A 24,861-nucleotide genomic window follows, 5' to 3' on the forward strand; every position below is an offset into this window, starting at 1 on the left:
CGTCCATTAGAAAGTCATCATGGGACTCAGCTATTTCACAATTATGTTAACCTAGACAGTTTTCTATCCTGTCATTAACGTGTAGAAAAATAGTGGAAAACGTATACCTAATCTGGTATACGCTGAAGGAGGACGACGTCCACAATGGCTCGAAAAATAGCCAGAGTTACATTAGAGTCCACACTGCAGTACTTGCACAGTTCACAGAAGAAGGAATTGCCTGCCTCCAACGGCGCTGTTATTGAGAGATTTTGAAGTAACACTACATGAAACGAACTCATTAAGCAGATACCTGGACGTTTTCCGTAGTTTCACGCTCACGTGTGGTAATTGGTGTATTGTTAAATAATGAACACAACAGACAAAAGTGTTTCTATTACATTAATTTTTATTTGCTTATGTGAATTGGAGTCATGGTGTAAAATCTAGTTGAGAATCTAAAACGACAAACATAATTCACAGAAGAATGTTATGTCCCAGTGAAGAACCTACTATCTCTTGTAGTTTACTGTACAGGATGCAGCGACAAATTGTCTGTGCTTCTGCTAATGCACCCAAGTCCGGTACGCCGATGACCATCACACTTTGACAACAGCTTTGCCCAGATTCTCGCCTTGCAGCATACCGACAAACGCTTTAGGAGTGTTCTGGAAGCCGTCGGTGACAGTCTCGTGGTACTTGATCTTCCCCTCCCTGATCCACTGCGCGAGCTGCGAGATGCCCTCATCCCAGCGGTCGTGCCACCGGCTGTACATGAATCCCTCCAAGCGGAGCTGCCTGAAGACGGCCGCGTGCTGGACGATGGTCGCCTTCGGGAGGTCTGCCGAGTTGTAGCCAGTGATGGCGCCGCAGATGGAGACGCGGCCCCACATGCGCATGCTGTTGATGACCGCGCTGCTCAGCTCGCCGCCCACGTTGTCGAAGTAGACGTCGACGCCGTCGGGCGCCACCCGCTTCAGCGCCTCTTTGGCGTCCGTCGTCTTGTAGTTGAACGCGTGGTGGAAGCCCAGCTCCTCTTTCAGCCACTTCACCTGTAAAAGAGAGGCCATTCACACTCAAGCGCCATAGAAACTGGTACATGCATGTGTATTCAAATACAGGGATATGTAAGCAGGCAGAATACGGCGGTGCGGTCGGCAGCGCCTATGTAAGACAACCAGTGTCTGGCGCAGTTGTTAGATCAGTTACTGCTGCTACAATGGCAGGTTATCAAGATTTAGGTGAGTTTGAACGTGGTGTTATCGAAACATCATCGATATGGGCTTTCGGAATCAAAGGCCCACTCGTGTACTGTTGATGACTACCAGACAAAGCTTTACGCCTCGCCTGGGCCGGTCAACACTGACATTCGACTGCTGATGACTGGAAACATGTTGCCTGGTGGGACGAGTCTCGTTTCAAATTGTATCGAGCGGATGGACGTGTACGGGTATGGGGACAACGTCATAGATCCATCGACCCTGCATGTCAGCAGGGGACTGTACTGGAGGCTCTGTAATGGTGTGGGGCGTGTGCAGTTGGAGTGACATGGGACCTCTGGTACGTCTAGATACGACTCTGACAGGTGACGCGTACGTAAACATCCTGTCCGATCACCTGCATCTATTCATGTCCATTGCGCATTCCGACGGACTGGGCAATTCCAGCAGGACAAGGCGACACCCGACTCGTCCAGAATTGCTACAGAGTGGCTCCAGGAGCACTCTTCTGAGTTTAAACAGTTCCGCCCTAGGCATGAACATTATTGAGCAAATCCAGGATGCTTTGCAACATTCTGTTCAGAAGAGATCTCCGCTCCTTTGTACTCTTACGAATTAGTGGATAGCCTGCAGGATTCGTGGTGTCAGTTCCCTACAGCACAACTTCAGACATTAGTCGAGTCTATGCCACGTCGTGTTGTGGCACTTCTGCGTGGTCGCGGTGGCCCTACACAATATTAGGCCGATGTACCATTTTCTTTGGTTTTTCAGTGTATTTTACTACAAGAAGAAGTTTTGACGTTGTATAAATAATTAAGTTTTCGTTTTTCTCTCGTTTTTCCAGCTCATTCCGAATGACCAGCTTTCCTACCAATACAATACGACCAACACTTTTCCTTTGCGCTGCGTATTGTTAAAACTTTTAATATAAATCACATTTGCATGCTGTATGTTTACTACACTACTGGCGACGCTACCGCAGCTTCGCACGCGGAGTATTATATACACTCCTGGAAATGGAAAAAAGAACACATTGACACCGGTGTGTCAGACCCACCATACTTGCTCCGGACCCTGCGAGAGGGCTGTACAAGCAATGATCACACGCACGGCACAGCGGACACACCAGGAACCGCGGTGTTGGCCGTCGAATGGCGCTAGCTGCGCAGCATTTGTGCACCGCCGCCGTCAGTGTCAGCCAGTTTGCCGTGGCATACGGAGCTCCATCGCAGTCTTTAACACTGGTAGCATGCCGCGACAGCGTGGACGTGAACCGTATGTGCAGTTGACGGGCTTTGAGCGAGGGCGTATAGTGGGCATGCGGGAGGCCGGGTGGACGTACCGCCGAATTGCTCAACACGTGGGGCGTGAGGTCTCCACAGTACATCGATGTTGTCGCCAGTGGTCGGCGGAAGGTGCACGTGCCCGTCGACCTGGGACCGGACCGCAGCGACGCACGGATGCACGCCAAGACCGTAGGATCCTACGCAGTGCCGTAGGGGACCGCACCGCCACTTCCCAGCAAATTAGGGACACTGTTGCTCCTGGGGTATCGGCGAGGACCATTCGCAACCGTCTCCATGAAGCTGGGCTACGGTCCCGCACACCGTTAGGCCGTCTTCCGCTCACGCCCCAACATCGTGCAGCCCGCCTCCAGTGGTGTCGCGACAGGCGTGAATGGAGGGACGAATGGAGACGTGTCGTCTTCAGCGATGAGAGTCGCTTCTGCCTTGGTGCCAATGATGGTCGTATGCGTGTTTGGCGCCGTGCAGGTGAGCGCCACAATCAGGACTGCATACGACCGAGGCACACAGGGCCAACACCCGGCATCATGGTGTGGGGAGCGATCTCCTACACTGGCCGTACACCACTGGTGATCGTCGAGGGGACACTGAATAGTGCACGGTACATCCAAACCGTCATCGAACCCATCGTTCTACCATTCCTAGACCGGCAAGGGAACTTGCTGTTCCAACAGGACAATGCACGTCCGCATGTATCCCGTGCCACCCAACGTGCTCTAGAAGGTGTAAGTCAACTACCCTGGCCAGCAAGATCTCCGGATCTGTCCCCCATTGAGCATGTTTGGGACTGGATGAAGCGTCGTCTCACGCGGTCTGCACGTCCAGCACGAACGCTGGTCCAACTGAGGCGCCAGGTGGAAATGGCATGGCAAGCCGTTCCACAGGACTACATCCAGCATCTCTACGATCGTCTCGATGGGAGAATAGCAGCCTGCATTGCTGCGAAAGGTGGATATACACTGTACTAGTGCCGACATTGTGCATGCTCTGCTGCCTGTGTCTATGTGCCTGTGGTTCTGTCAGTGTGATCATGTGATGTATCTGACCCCAGGAATGTGTCAATAAAGTTTCCCCTTCCTGGGACAATGAATTCACGGTGTTCTTATTTCAATTTCCAGGAGTGTATCTGCGGCCGGACGACTTCTATGGCGTAATGGTAATTTAATAAATTATACATACAAACTCTTCTAGTCTTTTTATGAGTGAATACCGTATCACAATACCTGCAGTAGTTTCAGATGCCGACAGAAAAAGGCGCGGAAGGGTGATGCGGGGGAGGGGGGAGGGGGCGGCGGACGATGATGACGTCGGCTGTAATTGAAGACTTCGACTGTAAACAATGGTAAAAGACAGTCGACGAGGAAAAGATTTATTGACTGCAAACATGGAAGATGATAAGCTTTATTCATATTTTTGATAGTTCCACGTAAACCGAGATATGGCAGTTCAGTCTCAGATTTCGAATTCACTCTAATGGCGAATTTGTCAGGATGTGTGTATGTGTACTGAGGTGACAAAAGTCATCGGATAACTTCTACTCGTGTCGGACCTCCTTTTGCACGGAGTGGTGCAGCAACTCGACCTGGCATGAACTCAATGTCGTTGGAAGTCCCCTGCAGAAATAGTGAAATACATTGATATCTTACACCATTTTATAACTAATTAAATGCAATGTGTTTCTTCTCCAAAACTGAGTAGAGATAACTTGCAGATATCACTCAATAGTTAGTCTAAACTTCTTTTACCTTTTTCTTTCTTTCTGGCTTTCTCTACCGCGAGGTATAATAATTCAATGACCTGCAACAACAAGATTCCTTGCTAGCTGCATATTAAACTGAACGGAATTTATATGAATGTGGGGTAATAGAGGACTCAAGTTTATCTCTCGTGAAACTTGATCAAACGCTTTCCCCAGATAGAAAACATTATATCGTCATTGAAATATTTAAGGAAATTGCACTAGCTAAGAATACAGGGAAAAGATTAATATCGAGTTGGGAAGAAGGATGTACAAGGGTAACGAATACGTACAGGGACAATTGTAATCCTTATTTTTGCTTTAGTAGATGTGTCATTAAGTCTTCTGAAGCTGGAGATGTTATTCAGTTCTCTAATATAATGATGAAGGTTATTCGAGAGTCAGGTTCCTGCTACTGAGAAGGACTTCGAGAAAGTGGCTGAACTATGAAGTGGATCAGTAAGGATTTTGCTCTCTAGGCAACGGGTATTTCTGCTATTTCATTCAGACAAGAGCATTAAGGTCAAGGAGAGATATGAAGGTCAGTGGACGTTGATAAGACAGCAGAGAAGATAGACCGTATGGAAATCTCTGCGCTTGTCCGCACGCAGCCGGGATAGCTGTGCATATGATGGTGAAATACCATCAAAGAATAGAATATCACACACATAGCGAACACAGGAATTCGTAACCACTTCCAGGCGCCGTGACGTTCCCTGAGCAAGACCTTGCAGGATAACATCGCTGAAGTCAATAATTGGAAGTATAGGTGTTTGCACAAGCTTCTTTTTCAGGTAAAGAGAGAAGAACTTTTTATATTTTCGTATGGCACGGAGATATAGTGATGTCTTTTTGCACATTGCAGTTATGCGCTCTTTTCAGGTTAGATTTTCATCTATTTTCACTCGTAGACGTTTTTCTGAGATAGAGAAGTTGATATTTTTCCCATTTTGGATCAAAGACGGTAGGGATTCCCGATATTTCCGGTTAATCAGCCTAGAATGACCAACCAGTACCGCTTGGGTTTTGGATGGGTTGAGCTTTAACTCTGTATTTTGCGCCCATTTTGATAATTTACACAAGTTAGTATTGAGGAGCTCGATAGCTGTTTTCGGGTTTATTGGTTTTGCATTTATATACAATACACACGGTATTTGCATTAGGACAAAACTGACGACGCATCATTGATATACAATGAAAAGAGTATAGGACCTAATACCGAATCCGGCGACGCCCGATACTGCCTGCCTCCATCGTGGCTTTACGGTTCCGGACATGACGCATTGTTGCTGAGACTTCATGAATGAACGAAATCTCTAGCTTGAGGGACACCGTTCTCATATTCACAGTTATCTGACAACGTATTTCCGCTTAGTATGTAAAAGAACATTTAGAAACAAAATTAGGATAAGGAGTAGCAAGCGTTCTCGGGAGGAGCATACAGAAAAATAATTTCGGAAATTCAAGGGCCCAAGAAATGTTTGATCATCAATCAATTTCCTGAAAGATACGTTCTTTGTTCCATACACAGAACTGTCGAAATGACTGAGATAAACGATTGTGATTTATTGAGTAGGTGCTTATGCGTGTCCTGTGTCGTTAATTGCGGTATTAACTAACTCCAGAATGGTCATAATTAGACCGCGGATTTTAGGTAAAAACCTATTTTGTTCCTGAGTTCCTATTTGCATAAAAGTTTGTACTTATGCGTTTCATGAGTATTTTCACTTAATAGCGTTAATTCTATAGGACCTAAAAAGTCTATTTCGACGTTAGTGCCTATTTTTGCCTATTTCGGCTTTAATATCCTAAAAACTGCCTATTTCATCGTATAATACAGTGGCTCCAAGTTTTTCCACACTATACGACAGATGGAAAAAAAATATTTTCTGCCCAGCGTGCAGCAAGGTGGCTAGTTGATATGCGCCCATGCTTCGTATTTGCCTAACACTTCGGTATTTTTTTATTTTTTTATATCACTATCCCTGTTAATACCAAATACTCTTTATAGGTTAGTTGATGTTTTTCTTAGACTTCTTATTTTCCTGTCACTTAGAATTCTTTTTTATTGCTATCCTTTAGTAATACGAAATACTCTTTATATGCGATTCTAAACTGCATTTCCCTTTTCTCTCGTATTAGGTTTCGAGTGTTAAAAAATCTCACTTAACTCAGCATGAAGATGGAATCGCACATAAAGCTAATGTTGAACGAAAGTCAAAATTGAAGCAAACTCTTTTAACCAATAAATCTGGCGAATCCTCCGAAAAAACAAGTTCTGCAGTGATTTGTGTAATGCATTTGCGGCAGCAAACATCCCCTTTCGGAAACTAGAGAACCCTATTTTCAGAGGTTTTCTTGGGAAGTGCTGCCATCAGTCTATTCCTGCAGAGTCCACTTTACGTAAGAATTATGTGGATTCAGCTTACAATGCTGCGTTGCACAGAATCCGAGAAGATGTTGGAGAATCTTGTATATGGATTTCTGTGGATGAAACTACTGACAGTCTTGGCCGTTACATTGCAAACCTGATTATTGGCAAGCTAGATCCAGATGCTCCATCCAGGGCTCGTTTGATTTACTCAAAACAGCTTGCAAAAACTAACCAACAAACAACAGCTCAGTTTGTGAACAATGGGCTTAAGGTGCTATACCCAAACGGAGTGGATGAGAATAAGGTGCTTCTGGCCGTCACTGATGCTGCTGCATATATGATAGCAGCGTTTCAACTATTAAAAGTATTCTACCCATTGATGCTGCACGTAACTTGTGTAGTGCATGTGATCAACCGCATAGCAGAGCAAGTAGGACTACAATTTCCTAAAGTAAATAAAGTAATATCTAAGGTGAAGAAAATTTTTGTTAAGGCACCATCAAGAATACAGGCATTCAAAGAACTGCTTCCAGATGTCCCATTGCCGCCAGAGCCTGTTGTCACCCGCTGGGGCACGTGGCTGATAGCAGCAGAATACTATAGTACGCATCTCTCAGCTGTCCAGAAGATGGTTGAAAATATACCGGAGGATGCTGCATGCGTAACTGCAGCAATGGAGTTACTCAAAGATTGTTCTTTAAAACGGGACTTATCTTACATCAGGGCCCACTACACATTTATGGCAAGAATAATTTCACAATTAGAAGGCTCAGGGAGACCTATCTACGACAATATTTCTTTGCTTGAAGAAGTCAAAATGAAAATTAATGAAGCGCCAGGTGAAGTAGGGGAAAAAGACGGGCAAAAGTGCAAACGGTTTTGCAGAACACTGGCCTGAAGGAGTTGTGTGCAGCTGCCGACATACTTAGTGGAAAATCCAGCACTTCTGACTGCAGCATTCCTGTCCAACATGTGCCGAAAATGAAGTACACTCCTGTCACATCTGTTGATGTAGAAGTTCTTTTTCAGCGTATAAATTGATTCTGACTGAGAAGCGCCACAGTTTTTCACTAGAAAACCTAGAAAAGATTTTGGTTATTTATTGTGAAGCCAACTATGGTCAGAATATGTGAAACTACGAATTTATTAATTAAACCATTGCCACATCTTTTTTACGGAGATATTTATGTTGCAGGAACTCAAAAATATTTGGAGTTATGTTCTTCATTAATGTTGTAGATTGCTGTGCTCTGTAACTGTGTAAATATTCATTCTCCTTGTTTTAATGACGAATAAGATGTTCGTACTGTCAACACTGTGTATTTTAATTTATTTTTATTTTCTCTGCATCATTTTTATTAGAGCCCGTTTTAGGTTTAATATAGCCTAAATGAATTACTGAAGGAGCCTATTTTAGGTGCCTAAAACACACTTTTTTGCGACCTAAAAATCCGTGGTCTAGTCATAATACACATACCGTTTTCGCGACTCATGATACTTTTACCGACTGTGCGTTGTCATAGTTACATGATGTTTTAAACATTGATATATTAAAAACAGCTTTTTTACAGGATATTTGCTACATGAAATTGGCTCTGCTTGCGAAATACGAGAGGCCGATGAAAATAATTCTGCTGTATCATCCATCACAAACCCGTTACAAACCACCGAGAACATTTCCCAAACTTTAGATGAAAGCAAGTTACACATGATATGGGAATAGTGCGATTGTGCAACCAGACACCAGATGATTGGTACAGAAAAAATTTCTGTGTCACTATCTGCATCTCATTCAGTATTATATTTCTGTTTTGTAGAGCATTTTAGTAAAGCCTGCAATGAATATAAACAACAGTTTTGTACATATTTGATACGACAGCCTTACAATGACATGCCGGTAAGGGTCTTGAGACATCAGTAGTCGAGCAGGTGGTAGCTGGCTAGCACCTTTGTGGTGAAAAACGATTTGCAAACTTCAAGTTAGACTATTAACAAAGTGAATAAGAAAGAGAATTTGAGTGGCGTGCAATTTATAGCCAGCATATGTTATCCTTATACCCTGACTTGCTATTAAAATCTCTCATTCGAAAATACGGAGTGAAGATGCTGTATGAAATTCATCATCATCCATTCATCAAATAGATATCCTGTACATGTTCACTGAAGAGAAGTGACTATGAACGCATCCCGAGTTTCACTCTCTTTTCTGTTTTTCATATACGTCTTTACTGACAATAATACGAGTACAGATCGAAGGCTTCACCCTCCTAGCATTCCTTATAGCAGCAAATCACTCAATACAGTTCTGTATATGTGACACACCACACAAACAGCCAAGAATGTTGCACTGAACACCGTACGTCAACTTAAATATTGTAGTCAATGCACACACACACTGTCTGACAAGCATCCAGAAGGAGAGAAAGAAACGAAACGTAACTTCACGCGCTGAGAAAGTATGTGATATTATTTAAGCGATTAAAAAATCGACTCAGCTCTACGAATAACTTGGCTGTATGAGCCTACTTATTAGTATGACTTTGAAACTTTCCTCTCTCTCCTCCCCCCCCCCTCCCCCCTTCAGCTTAGAAGCGAGCACTGTTTCAGTTGAGTAGTGTGTCATAAAATCGTTGCATCGTTCCCTGAGGCAGGCTTGCCCACAATCTCCTTTTAACTGGTCCTTGTTATCCTTGATTCTCGCGCTATGGCGATGTTGACCTTTGAGCTAGTTCCCCAAATGTTCTGTCAGGGACAGATTAGGAAATCGCGCTGGTCATGGGCATACCTCAGTATCACATTGACGTTCATAGAGACACATACCATGATTGAACGGGCACTGTGCTGTTGAAATTTGGCACCACAATACTATAGGATGAGAGGTAGCATACAACGACGTATGATGTCTTTGACATACCACTGTCCCGCCGAAGTTCCCTTAATCAATACCAGGCATGATCTGTAGTCATACGCGATGGCTCGCCACACCATGACATCACAAGTAACACTGCAAGGCCTCTCCATAACATCAGAAGAATGGAACCTCTCCGCCATTAACGCCAATGATGCTCGTCCGGGGTAGATCAGAACCGCGATTCACTGCTGAACAGATTGGAATACCATTCAGCAGACTACGCTTCGCAGCCGAGGAGCCATTCCAAACGTATCCGTTTGTGTTGTGGTCTTAACGTCAGGGCATGCGTGAGACGGTAACTGCCTGGTCTGGCTGTTGGTAATCTCCAACCAATGGTGCAGGATGATACAGAATGTCACAGGGAGTCCATTACTTGGTCTCAGATGGTAAGCGAAGATGTGAAGGGATTATGATTGGTGCACAGTGCGGCATTCCTCCGTTATAGTGGTCAGATATTGTAAACCAGCATTTAGTCCAACATTAAGCCACTGTCACATCCGAAAACCCCACAAACCCAAATATTACCTCATTCGACCAGCCCGACATACGGAGACCCACAAAGAGGCTCCTTTCAGGCACACATATCTACACCGACATCCGTCAGGTGCCGATAACGCTGTCTCATACATGTACTTTACATCTCCATGTCCTTCACTCGTCATCTGATTCTGTTTTATACAATACCTGGCCTGGTAACAACACGAAACATACGAATGCTGTCAAATGGATGCTTTGCCTGTCAAAGAGAAAAGCAGCTCTCATCAGTTACATACCCGACAACAGCGTGTACGTGTACAAAGTTACGGTGATATCCACCAGTCCTTCTGGATGCTTCACTTTTTTTCGTCAGTCAGTGTACGCTCTACACCTGCATCTAGACACTCCGCAATCCGCCGTAAGTACCACTGCTAGTCATTCCCTTCCCTGTTCCATTTACAAATAGAGCGAGGGTAAAACGACTGTCTATAAGCCTCTGTATGAGCCCTGATTTCTCGTATCTTATCTTCGTCGTCCTTACGCTCAGTGTATGCTGTAAGAAGTAGAATCGTTCAGCAGTCAGCTCCAAATGCCGGTTCTCTAAAATTTCTCAATACTGTTCCTCGAAAAGAATGTAACCTTACTTCAGGGATTCCTATTTGAGTTTCTGTAGCATGTCCGTAACACTACCAGTCGAACCTATCAGTAACAAATCTAACAGTCCGCCTTAAAATTGCTTTGATGTCTTCCTTTAATACGACCTGATATGGATCCCAAACACCCGAGCAGTACTCAAGAATAGGTCGCGTTAGTGTCCTATATGCAGAGTCCTCTGCAGATTTACCGCACTTTCCTTTCATTTCTACTTCGTACATCTCTTGACTATATAGGAACCCGAACAAGTGTCACAGAGTTGATGAGACCACTTTGTGATAGCTTCTAACGGGTCATAAGTGCCGAAATCCAAAATGGAAATACTGTCTTACCTTAGCGTCTGATCCAGCGAAGCCAATAACGGTGCACCCCTCGAGACGTGCTATCTGTCCCACTATGGAGCCCACAGCGCCTGCTGCCCCGCTGACCACGGCAATCTCTCCCGGTTTGGGGTGGCAGATCTCCAGGAAGCCGAAGTAGGCAGTGATGCCGGGCATGCCCAGCACTCCGAGGGACAGGGAGAGCGGCAGCCGCCCCAGGTCCGGCACCAGCATGGGCGGCGACAGCAGGTAGGGTGTGTCCGGCCCCACGTCGGCCACGGTGCGGTCGCGCCAGCCCCAGTAGCCCACCACGTGCCGCCCCACGGGGAAGCCCGCGGCACGGCTCTCCACGATGCGGGCCACCTGTTGGCAGCGATTGACACGATTCTCTGCAAGGCCTGATATTTTCCGTTCTACATTCGTAACCTTTAAGTCGAACTGTGGTTTATGGTAAAATGAAGCCTGACTGTACTACAAAGATTTAGTGGACTGTATGTGATGTCTGTTCTTTCAATGATACCCGAAAGAGCAGACACCACATTTGATCCAGCAGCCATTACGAATTAATACACAAAGAAATCACAGACCTGGCTGCGAGAAGGCATTAACTCAAATCGATGGGGAAAGATGAAAATTTGTGCTAGACCGGGACTCGAAAGCTGGTTCTCAGCTTACTGGACGGATGCTTTGACCTTTACACCTTCCGGTCACATTGGTCAGCGCAACTGCATGGGCTACCCTAACACGCCTACCGTCAGATCCAAATTCTCAACTTATCCACGCACTACAAATGTAGCTTAGTAAGCTCGTGACCCAGTTTCGAATCCCAACCCGTTACAAATTTTCAAATTTTTACATTGATGTCAATCAATATCGTGGTCGCAGCCAAGATCTGCAATTTCTTTGTGTATTAACACGTAATGGCTGCTGGATCGAAAACTGTGCCTGTCCTTTCAGACATCTACGGAAGAAATTAAGGCGATATTGCCAATGGCCTCTTCAGTGCAGATGTACAGCTTACGGGAATCGGTGAAATGCCACGAGTAGTGAGGATAATTGGGATGGGACACTGTATTTGTACTGTGTGGGTAGGCTGAGAATTTGGGTGTGACGGGAGGCATACTAGGGTAGTCCGTGCAGCTGCAATGAGCCTTGTGTCCAGATGGCTCAGTGGTCGGAGAGCCTGCCTAGTAAGTTGAAGGCCCACGTTCGAATCACTGTTCGCCAATCGATTTCAATAAATTCCCCCTTCGCAGCCAAAGTTTGTAATTCCTTTGTGTATTTAGTGGTCCATTATTGTTGTGGTCCTCAGTCGGAAGTATGATTTGATGCAGCTGTCCATGAGAGTCTACCCTGTACATATCTCTTCATGTCAGCACAACTACTGCAACCTACGTGCTACATCCATTTGTACCTGCTACAATTACCTCCCCCAGCCCCCCCCCCCCCCGTCCCCCCCTCACACACACAAAGACACAATATGTGGCGTTTGCCACATTTCAGATCACGTTTTATCACGCAGTATATGAAGGCTCACGCTGCCGTAATTTAGTGAGCAGGCAAGATCAGTACACCACCCCACCCCAACAAGTAACAGGTGGCCAGAAAGCGTGATAATGACGCAGTATTGCGTTGCTTCGTGTATAGAGAGCAGCGATTCACCTGCTAGGCTGGTCGCTAAGATTTGTATTCTCTATATCTAATGTTTAACTGTTGAGATCATGACACTTTTTTCAGTTTACAGACCACATGTCCTGTGCGTGCACTTTATGTGTCTTTAACGCAGTGGCTGACAGTTTCCCACACCGTGGGCAGCGGCGTTGTTTGAACGCGGGACCACGGGCGTTTTGATTAGCAATCAAAGACGCCACTCCTAGACCAATGGCCAAGATATATATATATATATATATATATATATATATATATATATGGACACTTAGTAGACGTAGGAAAATACCAATGAACTGTATGGTTCTGATGAACAAAAAATGACATTAACAAATGAATTAATTTAACTTAACGACATAAGGATATAAGACATCCAATTCACGACAGAATCGTTTTTGCTGACTCAGGTACAAAATACCATAAACAAAAAAATTAATTACTTGTCACATAATACTTTGAAATAGTAACATACAAAGTATTTTAGTTTCTACGAAATCATTTCAACTAGACCACTTAATTGTGATACACAGCTATTAATATTATTCTCACTCATCATCGTTTATCATCAAATTAAATAAATCAGCAGGAAAAATATTTAAGTGAAATATCTGCTACAATGTCTAAAAAGATTTCTGTCTTTACTTTATAACAAATTATGGTCGCTTACACTCAACAATTCTGCAAAACTTTTTACTCTGCCACTGCTCAAAGTAAACAGTCCTTGTTACGAACCCAAGAGAGGTGACTTAGTGGCTAGCACACCAGACTCACATTCGGGAGGACGTCGGTTCAAACCCGCGTCCGGCCATCCTGATTTAGGATTTCCGTGATTTTCCTAAATCACTTCAGGCAAATGCCGGGATGGTTCCTTTGATAGGGTACGGCCGACTTCCTTCTCCCTCCTTCCGTAACCCGATGGGATCGATTATATCGCTGTTTGGTCGCCTCCCGCAAATCAGCCAAGCAATTACGAAGCAAGTAGCTATAACAGATTCATCGACTTCAACACACCACATCTTATTTTGCTTTCAGTGGTATACAGAAGCCGTGATAGCCCGATAGAAAGTTAGTGATTCTATTTACGTGTGTGTGTGTGTGTGTTTCTTGCATACAGCGTTCTTGTAATGATGTGTCAGAGACATTGCAGTCTCTGACAATCAGTGCGTATTACGAGGGTCGGTCAAAAAGTAATGCCTCCCATTTTTTTTTCTACTTAAAGAAATTAAGTTAAGTGAAAAATTTGAATTTGGCGCCATTCCTCAAACCTTCTTCTGCAATCCACTGCAGTAGTAACTTTCTGTGTCAACAGGTGGCAGCACAGCAGAAGTTTGTAAGATGGCCGACATCGACGTTCGTTTGAGACAGCGTTGTGTGATTGAATTCTTGAATGCAGAAGGTGAAACGCCCATACGCATTCATGAAAGACTGAAGAAGGTGTATGGTGTTGTGACAGTGGATGTCAGCACTGTTAGACGATGGGTTCGTCGTTGTAAGGAAGCTGAAGGGCAAACACCGTTGACTGACGAAAAGCGGAGCGGCAGGCCGGTGAGTGCAGTGACTCCACACAACATTCAGCAAGTTGATGACATCATTCGTGGTGACCGTCGGGTGACTGCAGATGAAGTGTGTCGCATTATTTCTCTTAGTAAAGGCAGTGTGATCACGATTATTAAACAATTGGGGTACTGAAAAGTTTGTGCACGGTGGGTTCCAAGAATGTTAACCGATCAGAATAAAGAGGCAAGGAAAACAATAGCCTCCCAACACTTGCAGCGCTTCCGTTTGGAGGGAGATGAGTTTCTGAAAAAAATTGTGACCGGGGACGAAACATGGGTGCATTTTTTTGAACCCGAATCAAAGAGGCAGTCAATGGAGTGGCGTCACACAAGCTCGCCGAGGAAGAAAAAATTCAAAACTGTGCGGTCGGCAGGGAAAGTTATGGCAACAGTTTTCTGGGATACAGAGGGTGTGATTCTGGTTGATTTTTTGGAGCAGGGATGCACAATAAATTCTGTTCAATACGTCACAACCCTCAAAAAACTTAAAGCACGTCTTCAGCGAGTTCGCCCAACAAAATCAATGGCAGATGTTCTTCTTTTGCATGACAATGCAAGACCACACACCAGTCGTCACACCTCTGACGAGATTGTCAAAATTGGATGGGAAGTTTTGCCTCATCCCCCATACAGCCCTGACCTGGCACCATCAGACTTCCGTCTGTTCGGGCCACTAAAAGAAGCTCATCGTGGGATTCATTTTGAAGATGAGGAGGCCGTCAAAACATCCGTGCGTCAATGGCTTAGGAAGCAGAGCTGTGATTTTTACCGTGCTGGGATACATGCCCTTGTTCAAAGATGGACCAAAACTGTAGAGATGGGCGGAGATTACATTGAAAAATGACAAAATGATCCTCAATGTTGTGGTTTTCAACCTATGTAATTGCATTTAAATTTCCTGACAATTAAACGTAGAAAAAAAAATAGGAGGCATTACTTTTTGACTGACCCTCGTATTTTCAATGGGTTAGCAGTAAGGTGTACCACAGAAACTTTACCTGGGATCCAATCATGGTGCTGCCGACTTGGTGCTTGTCTTTAAGCGCCCTCTGGTACGGATCGACGCTGATGTAGACTGCCTCAACGAGAATCTGCCCATCGCGGAGAGGCGGCAGCTCTTCCTCCTGGATGCGGAAGTCCTCTATCCGGGGCTCCCCCTGGAATACGCGGGCGATCACGATCTTGCGCGCCTTCACCATGGCTGCCCGTGATGCACTGCAGGACCACCCGCACGCAGTCGCTTATAAGCTGCGGCCGCCTGTGCTTGCGTGTTGTCACTATCTGTGTTTTCGTCCCAGGCACTAGGTCGTGGCTCCCGCGCAGCTGAGTCACTGTTACTCTGTGACGAGACTGCGAGTTTCAGCACCATCACGCATCTGCACATCCAGTCGAATAATTGTTTTCGTGATAACCTTGTTGCACAACCTAAATGAATAAACAGTTCTACCCGTGGTCTAGGGATACCCGGCACGGTAGCTCAGCGTGTTCGGTCAGAGGGTTACGGGCCCTCTGTAATAAAAAACTGAGTTAATCGATCATCAACGAACTTAAACGGATGTCTTACGACATCCGCCCCGAGCAGATGCAACGAACAAAAGCGAGCAAAAGGAGAATAAAAAAAAAAGAGGGGTAGTGTCTTTGATTCATAATCAAAACGTCTTCGGTCCCGGGTACGATCCCCGCCACTGCCTAAATTTTGATAAATAATCAGCATTGGCGGCCGAAGACTTCCGGCATAAGAAGTCAGCCTCATTCTGCCAACGGCCTTGTCAAAGAGGGCGGAGGAGCGGATAGAGGTTCAGGGCACTCTCTTGTCCTAGGGATGGGAAATTGCCCCTAAAGGCGGAAGAATCAGCAATGATCAACGACATGAGGATGCAGAAGGCAATGGAAACCACTGCATTAAAGACACGTAACGTGTATCCACAGGACATGTGGCCTGTAATTGAAGAAGTGTCACGATGATCTCTCCATTGGCAAAAGATTCCGGAATAGTCCTCCATTCGGATCTCCGAAAGGGGACTGCCAAGGGGGAGGTTACCATGAGAAAAACATTGAATACTCAACGAAAGGATAACGTTCTACGAGTCGGGGCGTGGAATGTCAGAAGCATGAACGTGGTAGGGAAACTAGAAAATCTTAAAAGGGAAATGCAAAGGCTCAATCTAGATATAGTAGGGGTCAGTGAAGTGAAGTGGAAGGAAGACAAGGATTTCTGGTCAGATGAGTATCGGGTAATATCAACAGCAGCAGAAAATGGTATAACAGGTGTAGGATTCGTTATGAATAGGAAGGTAGGGCAGAGGGTGTGTTACTGTGAACAGTTCAGTGACCGGGTTGTTCTAATCAGAATCGACAGCAGACCAACACCGACAACGATAGTTCAGGTATACATGCCGACGTCGTAAGCTGAAGATGAACAGATAGAGAAAGTGTATGAGGATATTGAAAGGGTAATGCAGTATGTAAAGGGGGACGAAAATCTAATAGTCATGGGCGACTGGAATGCAGTTGTAGGGGAAGGAGTAGAAGAAAAGGTTACAGGAGAATATGGGCTTGGGACAAGGAATGAAAGAGGAGAAAGACTAATTGAGTTCTGTAACAAGTTTCAGCTAGTAATAGCGAATACCCTGTTCAAGAATCACAAGAGGAGGATGTATACTTGGAAAAGACCGGGAGATACGGGAAGATTTCAATTAGATTACATCATGGTCAGACAGAGATTCCGAAATCAGATACTGGACTGTAAGGCGTACCCTGGAGCAGATATAGACTCAGATCACAATATAGTAGTGATGAAGGCTGAAGTTCAAGACATTAGTCAGGAAGAATCAATACGCAAAGAAGTGGGATACGGAAGTACTAAGGAATGACGAGATACGTTTGAAGTTCTCTAACGCTATAGATACAGCAATAAGGAATAGCGCAGTAGGCAGTACAGTTGAAGAGAAATGGACATCTCTAAAAAGGGCCATCACAGAAGTTGGGAAGGAAAACATAGGTACAAAGAAGGTAGCTGCGAAGAAACCATGGGTAACAGAAGAAATACTTCAGTTGATTGATGAAAGGAGGAAGTACAAACATGTTTAGGCAAAATCAGGAATACAGAAATACAAGTCGCTGAGGAATGAAATAAATAGGAAGTGCAGGGAAGCTAAGACGAAATGGCTGCAGGAAAAATGTGAAGACATCGAAAAAGATATGATTGTCGGGAGGACAAACTCAGCATACAGGAAAGTCAAAACAACTTTTGGTGACATTAAAAGCAACGGTGGTAACATTAAGAGTGCAACGGGAATTCCACTGTTAAATGCAGAGGAGAGAGCAGATAGGTGGAAAGAATACATTGAAAGCCTCTATGAGGGTGAAGATTTGTCTGATGTGATAGAAGAAGAAACAGGAGTCGATTTAGAAGACATAGGGGATCCAGTATTAGAATCGGAATTTAAGAGAGATTTGGAGGACTTACGATCAAATAAGGCAGAAGGGATAGGTAACATTCCATCAGAATTTCTAAAATCATTGGGGGAAGTGGCAACAAAACGACTATTCACGTTGGTGTGTAGAATATATTAGTCTGGCGACATACCATCTGACTTTCGGAAAAACATCATCCACACAATTCCAAAGACGGCCAGAGCTGACAAGTGCGAGAATTATCGCACAATCAGCTTAACAGCTCATGCATCGAAGCTGCTTTCAAGAATAATATACAGAAGAATGGAAAAGAAAATTGAGAATGCGCTAGGTGACGATCAGTTTGACTTTAGGAAAAGTAAAGGGACGAGAGAGGCAATTCTGACGTTACGGCTAATAATGGAAGCAAGGCTAAAGAAAAATCAAGACACCTTCATAGGATTTGTCGACCTGGAAAAAGCGTTCGACAATATAAAATTGTGCAAGCTGTTCGAGATTCTGAAAAAGTAGGGGTAAGCTATAGGGAGAGACGGGTCATATACAATATGTACAACAACCAAGAGGGATTAATAAGAGTGGACGATCAAGAACGAAGTACTCGTATTAGGAAGGGTGTAAGACAAGGCTGTAGCCTTTCGCCCCTACTCTTCAATCTGTACATCGAGGAAGCAATGATGGAAATAAAAGAAAGGTTCAGGAGTGGAATTAAAATACAAGGTGAAAGGATATCAATGATACGATTCGCTGATGACATTGCTATCCTGAGTGAAAGTGAAGAAGAATTAAGTGAACTGCTGAACGGAATGAACAGTCTAATGAGTACAAAGTATGGTTTGAGAGTAAATCGGAGAAAGACGAAGGTAATGAGAAGTAGTAGAAATGAGAACAGCGAGAAACTTAACATCAGGATTGATGGTCACGAAGTCAATGAAGTTAAGGAATTCTGCTACCTAGGTAGTAAAATAACCATTGACGGACGGAGCAAGGAGGACATCAAAAGCAGACTCGCTATGGCAAAAAAGGCATTTCTGGCCAAGAGAAGTCTACTAATATCAAATACCGACCTTAATTTGAGGAAGAAATTTCTGAGGATGTACGTCTGGAGTACAGCATTGTATGGTAGTGAAACATGGACTGTGGGAAAACCGGAAGAGAAGAGAATCGAAGCATTTGAGACGTGGTGCTATAGACGAATGTTGAAAATTAAGTGGACTGATAAAGTAAGGAATGAGGACGTTCTACGCAGAATCGGAGAGGAAAGGAATATGTGGAAAACACTGATAAGGAGAAGGGGCAGGATGATAGGACATCTGCGAAGACATGAGGGAATGACTTCCATGGTACTAGAGGGAGCTGTAGAGGGCAAAAACTGTAGAGGAAGACAGAGATTGGAATACGTCAAGCAAATAATTGAGGATGTAGGTTGCAAGTGCTACTCTGAGATGAAGAGGTTAGCACAGGAAAGGAATTTGTGGCGGGCCGCATCAAACCAGTCAGTAGACTGATGACCAAAAAAAAAAATGAATAAACTTTACCACTTGGAAATGTAGGTAAAATTATTGTGACAAATACAAACTGGACTGCCATTGAAAGACATTGAACAGGTTCCACCATGGCTATTACTTACACGTAATTCGCTCTACAGGTCAATGGCGGGTGCTTCAGGTGTCACTGCGACTTAATATATGTTGTTTTTAACAGCGGATGTGGCAGTCTTGAAATCGAGCATTAACAGGGTGAGTCAGGAGGAATTGTATATGATTTTAGACGCGATAATATTAGTGATTCAGAACAAAAAAACTTGATATGGACATAAGGCCTATTGCGAATGGTTTGCGAGACATAACACGTTTAATATCACGTTTGTACGTTTTTATTTAATAACTCGAATACCGCACATTCCAACGAAAAAGTGTCTCAGTACACAATTAAACTAAATGAAATTTGCTACAAAAAATGGTCCTACTTATCTTTTGTCTAGGACTAACAGTTTGCGCGAAGAGGTTGCGGGAATATTGAAAATCTTGCGCGACGCACGTGCACTATAGCTTAGGTATTTTTTGTATGCCAGTTTGAGATAGTTTTCCGACTTGATAGACGACAAGCGTCCTGTATCAAAATGTTCGTCTCAACTTCCTCTATATTACTGTGGTACGTTGTAAACAATGACAATGAATAATATAGAAAATAAATAGAAATGTACGTTAAGAGTGTTCTACCTCGGAAACCATTCGGAATAGGGCATATGTCCACATCATGTTTTCTGTTCAGAATCAGTAATGCTATCACCCGTCATGCATGAAATTTAAAGCAGAATGTTTACTGGATTCAGTAATGCTCATCGTAGATGCTACTGGAACCTTAAAAACTACGAAAGTGAACACGTACGATGTTTAAAAACGTATTAATAGTTTCTACAATATTCAGTAAACATTCTGTTTCGAGATTGACTCTTGCTCGCTTTCAGAAGCGCCAAGTCTGCTGTTAAATAACCAGATACATTAAGACGTATTGGCACCTACAGCGCTTGAGAACGGCTTGTAGGGCAGAAACCGACCAATGGCGCACAATTAAATAAAATAAATACGTGTACAGCATTTTCCAACAAATGTACGGATGTGGTAAGCCATAGGCAGAAAATGGCTGCACATAAAACAGTACATCTAGTTCTGTACTGCGTCAGTGCTGTAGATTCTAGCAACCCTACCACAACAAAGGTCAAAATTTATTAATGATTGTGGTGTTGCTCACGCTGCTAAATACTGCATTTTCGGGCAACAACAAAGTTATTATGTGGCAGGTGTCATTAAAGCACAGTTATTAAAGTCATTTCATGTAATAATGAATAAACTAGGCACTCATCTTTTCGTGTTTTCCACGCTGGTCTCGTCGTAAAATCATGGCTCAATCGTCGAAAATCTAGGTGGTGATGATGCCAAGCTCGGATGCAATAAGGCCTAGGTTTTATTCTGCTATATTCAAAAGTTTTGTAGATGCGCTTCACAAACCATTCTCGAAGATTAAACCTTTCAAAGTTAGCACAATAATGATGTAAAAAAAAATCAGCACTCCGAATTTAAGTTACACTTCCTTTTAATTGCTTTTATTGCAATATCACGTAACATACAAAACATCACTTCACAATACAAAACATACTTGAAGACATCTTCCTCACTGTTAAAGTTCACATTTTATAAGCTGACTACAATATGCGTCTTTCCAACATGACGTCCAAGACTTGACTTTTTCAAGGTCCGACTCTCTAACAACTACTAATAATCGCTTACGTGCCCAAAAATCAGAGTTACAAGTACGTCAAAGATCATAGTGACAAAAGAAAGAATACACATAAGAATAATATCATTGCAATATAAACATATCGATGTATCACAAATGAAATCAAATCTGAATGTTGTCTGAGAAATATGTCATGTAGTTAACAGAAACACAGTAGAATATTAGTAGTATCGAGAGGTTCAGGTGAGGTGCCGTAATGGTTACATAATTCAAGTACCATTACAAGATACAATCAGAAATAGGGCACGAGGGAAAATAAATAAATTAAGTAGAGTCTTTTAAATTCTTAGGTAAATATATTGATAAGAACCTCAGCTGGAATTCACAAGTTACTGGACTAAAAAGTAAAAGTTTTGAAACTTCAGCGTTACGGATAATAAATAGACTTTACAGACGAAAATGCTAAACCATTGGCTTGCTTTTCCTGTTTTCATTCACTTACGACTTACACCACTTTATTGTGGGGCAACTCCACTTGAGGAGAAAGTGTTTGTTAGGCAGAAGCTTGTAATAGGATAATACGTACTGTTCACTCTAAAACATGTACTAGACAGATTCTTAAACATCGTGGTTTTTGTTTTATGGGCATTAGGCCATGATCATGATTTATTTTTCTGTGTAACGTTTCGTCTTCCTATGCTAGAAACTTCATCAGAGGCTAAAAGATGCAGTCAACAGTACAAACCGAAAGAAGCTCAGCAAGCGGAACTGTTGTACGTATCCACGCAACGTTCGTTTCGTGACATCATTAGACTGCTGCCATGAAAGATTGCCTTGTGTGACACGTCCTTAAACAGTTGGGCTTGTGTACAACTGTCTTACAGTATATTTACTCCTTTATGGAGATTACCGACAGGTATCAGTCGCTGCTGAAAAACAGCAGCAACAATAATAAATATAAAAATAGAAAGAGAAATGAGTTGCAGCATTCGTCCCTCAACCTTTGTGTCACATAAAGTAACGATGTATTCAGCCATTAAAATCTTTGAAAACTTACCAAGTGATGTCAACAATGTAATACGAGGGAATTTCAAAAGGTAAATATATGTGTGATTCTGATCTCTCAGACACGTCCAAAATAACAGACACCATTTTGATCCTGAAGCCACTATAAATGAAGTTGTTGTGGTCTTCAGTCCTGAGACTGGTTTGATGCAGCTCTCCATGCTACTCTATCCTGTGCAAGCTTCTTCATCTCCCAGTACCCACTGCAACCTACATCCTTCTGAATCTGTGTATTCATCTCTTGGTCTCCCTCTACGATTTTTACCCTCCACGCTGCCCTCCAATGCTAAATTTGTGATCCCTTGATGCCTCAGGACATGTCCTACCAACCGATCCCTTCTTCTAGTCAAGTTGTGCCACAAACTTCTCTTCTTCCCAATTCTATTCAATACCTCCTCATTAGTTACGTGATCTACCCACCTTATCTTCAGCATTCTTCTGTAGCACCACATTTCGAAAGCTTCTATTCTCTTCTTGTCCAAACTAGTTATCGTCCATGTTTCACTTCCATACATGGCTACACTCCATACAAATACTTTCAGAAACGACTTCCTGACACTTAAATCTATACTCGATGTTAACAAATTTCTCTTCTTCAGAAACGCTTTCCTTCCCATTGCTAGTCTACATTTAATATCCTCTCTACTTCGACCATCATCAGTTATTTTGCTCCCTAGATAGCAAAACTCCTTTACTACTTTAAGTGTCTCATTTCCTAGTCTAATTCCCTCTGCATCACCCGACTTAATTCGACTACATTCCATTATCCTCGTTTTGCTTTTGTTGATGTTCATCTTATATCCTCCTTTCAAGACACTGTCCATTCCGTTCAACTGCTCTTCCAAGTCCTTTGCTGTCTCTGACAGAATTACAATGTCATCGGCGAACCTCAAAGTTTTTACTTCTTCTCCATGAATTTTAATACCTGCTCTAAATTTTTCTTTTGTTTCCTTTACTGCTTGCTCAATATACAAATTGAATAACATCGGGGAGAGGCTACAACCCTGTCTCACTCCTTTCCCAACCACTGCTTCCCTTTCATGCCCCTCGACTCTTATAACTGCCATCTGGTTTCTGTCCAAATTGTAAATAGCCTTTCGCTCCCTGTATTTTACCCCTGCCACCTTCAGAATTTGAAAGAGAGTATTCCAGTTAACATTGTCAAAAGCTTTCTCTAAGTCTACAAATGCTAGAAACGTAGGTTTGCATTTTCTTAATCTTTCTTCTAAGATAAGTCGTAAGGTTAGTATTGCCTTACGTGTTCCAACATTTCTACGGAATTAAACTGATCTTCCCCGAGGTCGGCTTCTACCAGTTTTTCCATTCGTCTGTAAAGAATTCGCGTTAGTATTTTGCAGCTGTGAAGACACAAAGAAAATGAAGACATTGGCTGCGAGTGAGCAGATGTGCTGACCATTACACAATCTGGACACAGTGGTCACCGCCACTGCACAGACTACCCTAGCATGCCTCCCGTTAGGCTAAAATCCTGAACTTACGTCACACAACCGCTCATTAGCCTCATCACCCACGGCATTTCACCAATTCCCATAAGAGTTCGGTATAGGGTGTGCACACCAAGGAAGAGAGACTGCAGGTATCAGAAGTGTCAGAAGTGAGAGTGAAGATGACAAACGATCCGGAGTACTATAGAAGAATTGAGTTATTTACCAATTTTCGAAAGAATACTGAACGCATAAGATAGTAACGACATGTCAATGAGAAAATTCTGTTTTTATGAAGTGCTGAACAGAGTGAACTAATGCTGTGCAATCAATCGTAAGGGTGTATGATAACAGCTGGTTCCAACAACAGCAAACTGGAAGTAAGTGATAACTCAAGCAGAAAGAACTGTAGGTCTATTGATTCGATTAATCACTCACAATTGTAATAACTTCAAGAAAAGATTGGTGCACACAAGCTGAGCTCACCATCATTTTAAAGGTAACAAAGAACAGTTTTTACATATATGTAGTAAAGTAAATCTTCCCAGATAAAGAATTGGTAATTTCGGTGATCAGAATTAAAATTTATCATGTAGCAGGTTCTTTCAATAACATTTTATAGCAGTCAGAAAAATCATAGGACAAGTTATCAAAATTCATCGCACAAATAAACATTTTATCATTAATGTTCAAAAGTTCACAAACAGTTTAACAAAGTAACATCACGTTATTCAGTTCACATTACAAGATTTCAACAGACAGAAGCATTATAACAGTTTATAACTAAAGGGCATATTTTGTAAGATGGTAAGAACTATGCCCCTTACATGAAGTCATTAAAGGTCACCTAACTCAAATTGAGCGAGCAGTAGGGCTGAACAAAATGACTGACAAGGCACAATGCATCTTGCAGAGGGTATAGTATGGACGTAGTGGAATAATTAATGTTGGGGGATGGTTTTAAAGTAAGTCACACAACATGAAAACTTTGTGGAAACGAGTCGATTTACTGGACGCTAGTTTACTCCAGGGAAGCATCTAGAGTTAAGCGTGGCCGGCCAGGGGAGTGGCTAAGGGAAGCGACAATAGGCAGCTTAGGGTGGCTCAAGCTCTGAGAAAGCGGTAACGGTGCTCGGCCTCCAGCCGCCTTAAGATGAGTGACAGTGAGTGGGTGGTTGACCCCAACTCCATGCTGCTGTCCCGGGAAACAGAGGGAGAACTTTACGCCTGGTGATAAATGTCTGTCGTCCCCTTTTCTGTGAAACATGTGAGAAAGCCGCGTAAAGCTACAGAGGAACAGTCGACAGAGGTCAAAATATGCGTGTTCGTGACTATAGCAACTTCACGGTGAATTCACGATCCGCAGAGCCTGAAGTAAATCAGGTGAAGAGCGACAGCATGAAATACGCCGGTCTCCGATGGGAATGTTGGACCAAGGAATTTGAAGTACTCTCCTGGGAGTCAGAATTCCGGAAAACTTGGTGTTTGTGCAGACG

The 24,861-nt window shown here is 43.3% G+C and overlaps 1 protein-coding gene across 1 annotated transcript; it reads right to left on the reverse strand.

Moving 5' to 3' along the window:
* Nucleotides 1-370: 370 nt before the first annotated feature.
* LOC126198639 (prostaglandin reductase 1-like) lies at nucleotides 371-15,433 on the reverse strand. The gene is made up of 3 exons (XM_049935102.1): nucleotides 15,200-15,433; nucleotides 10,990-11,340; nucleotides 371-1,031 (listed from the first exon to the last, which is right to left on the reverse strand). Exons 1-3 carry the CDS (start codon nucleotides 15,398-15,400, stop codon nucleotides 579-581), a joined length of 1,005 nt encoding a protein of 334 aa, XP_049791059.1. The 5' UTR covers nucleotides 15,401-15,433; the 3' UTR covers nucleotides 371-578.
* Between the last annotated feature and the right edge of the window lie 9,428 nt (nucleotides 15,434-24,861).

This window comes from Schistocerca nitens, chromosome 8, assembly GCF_023898315.1.
Source record: "Schistocerca nitens isolate TAMUIC-IGC-003100 chromosome 8, iqSchNite1.1, whole genome shotgun sequence".
Classification (NCBI taxonomy): domain Eukaryota; kingdom Metazoa; phylum Arthropoda; class Insecta; order Orthoptera; family Acrididae; genus Schistocerca; species Schistocerca nitens.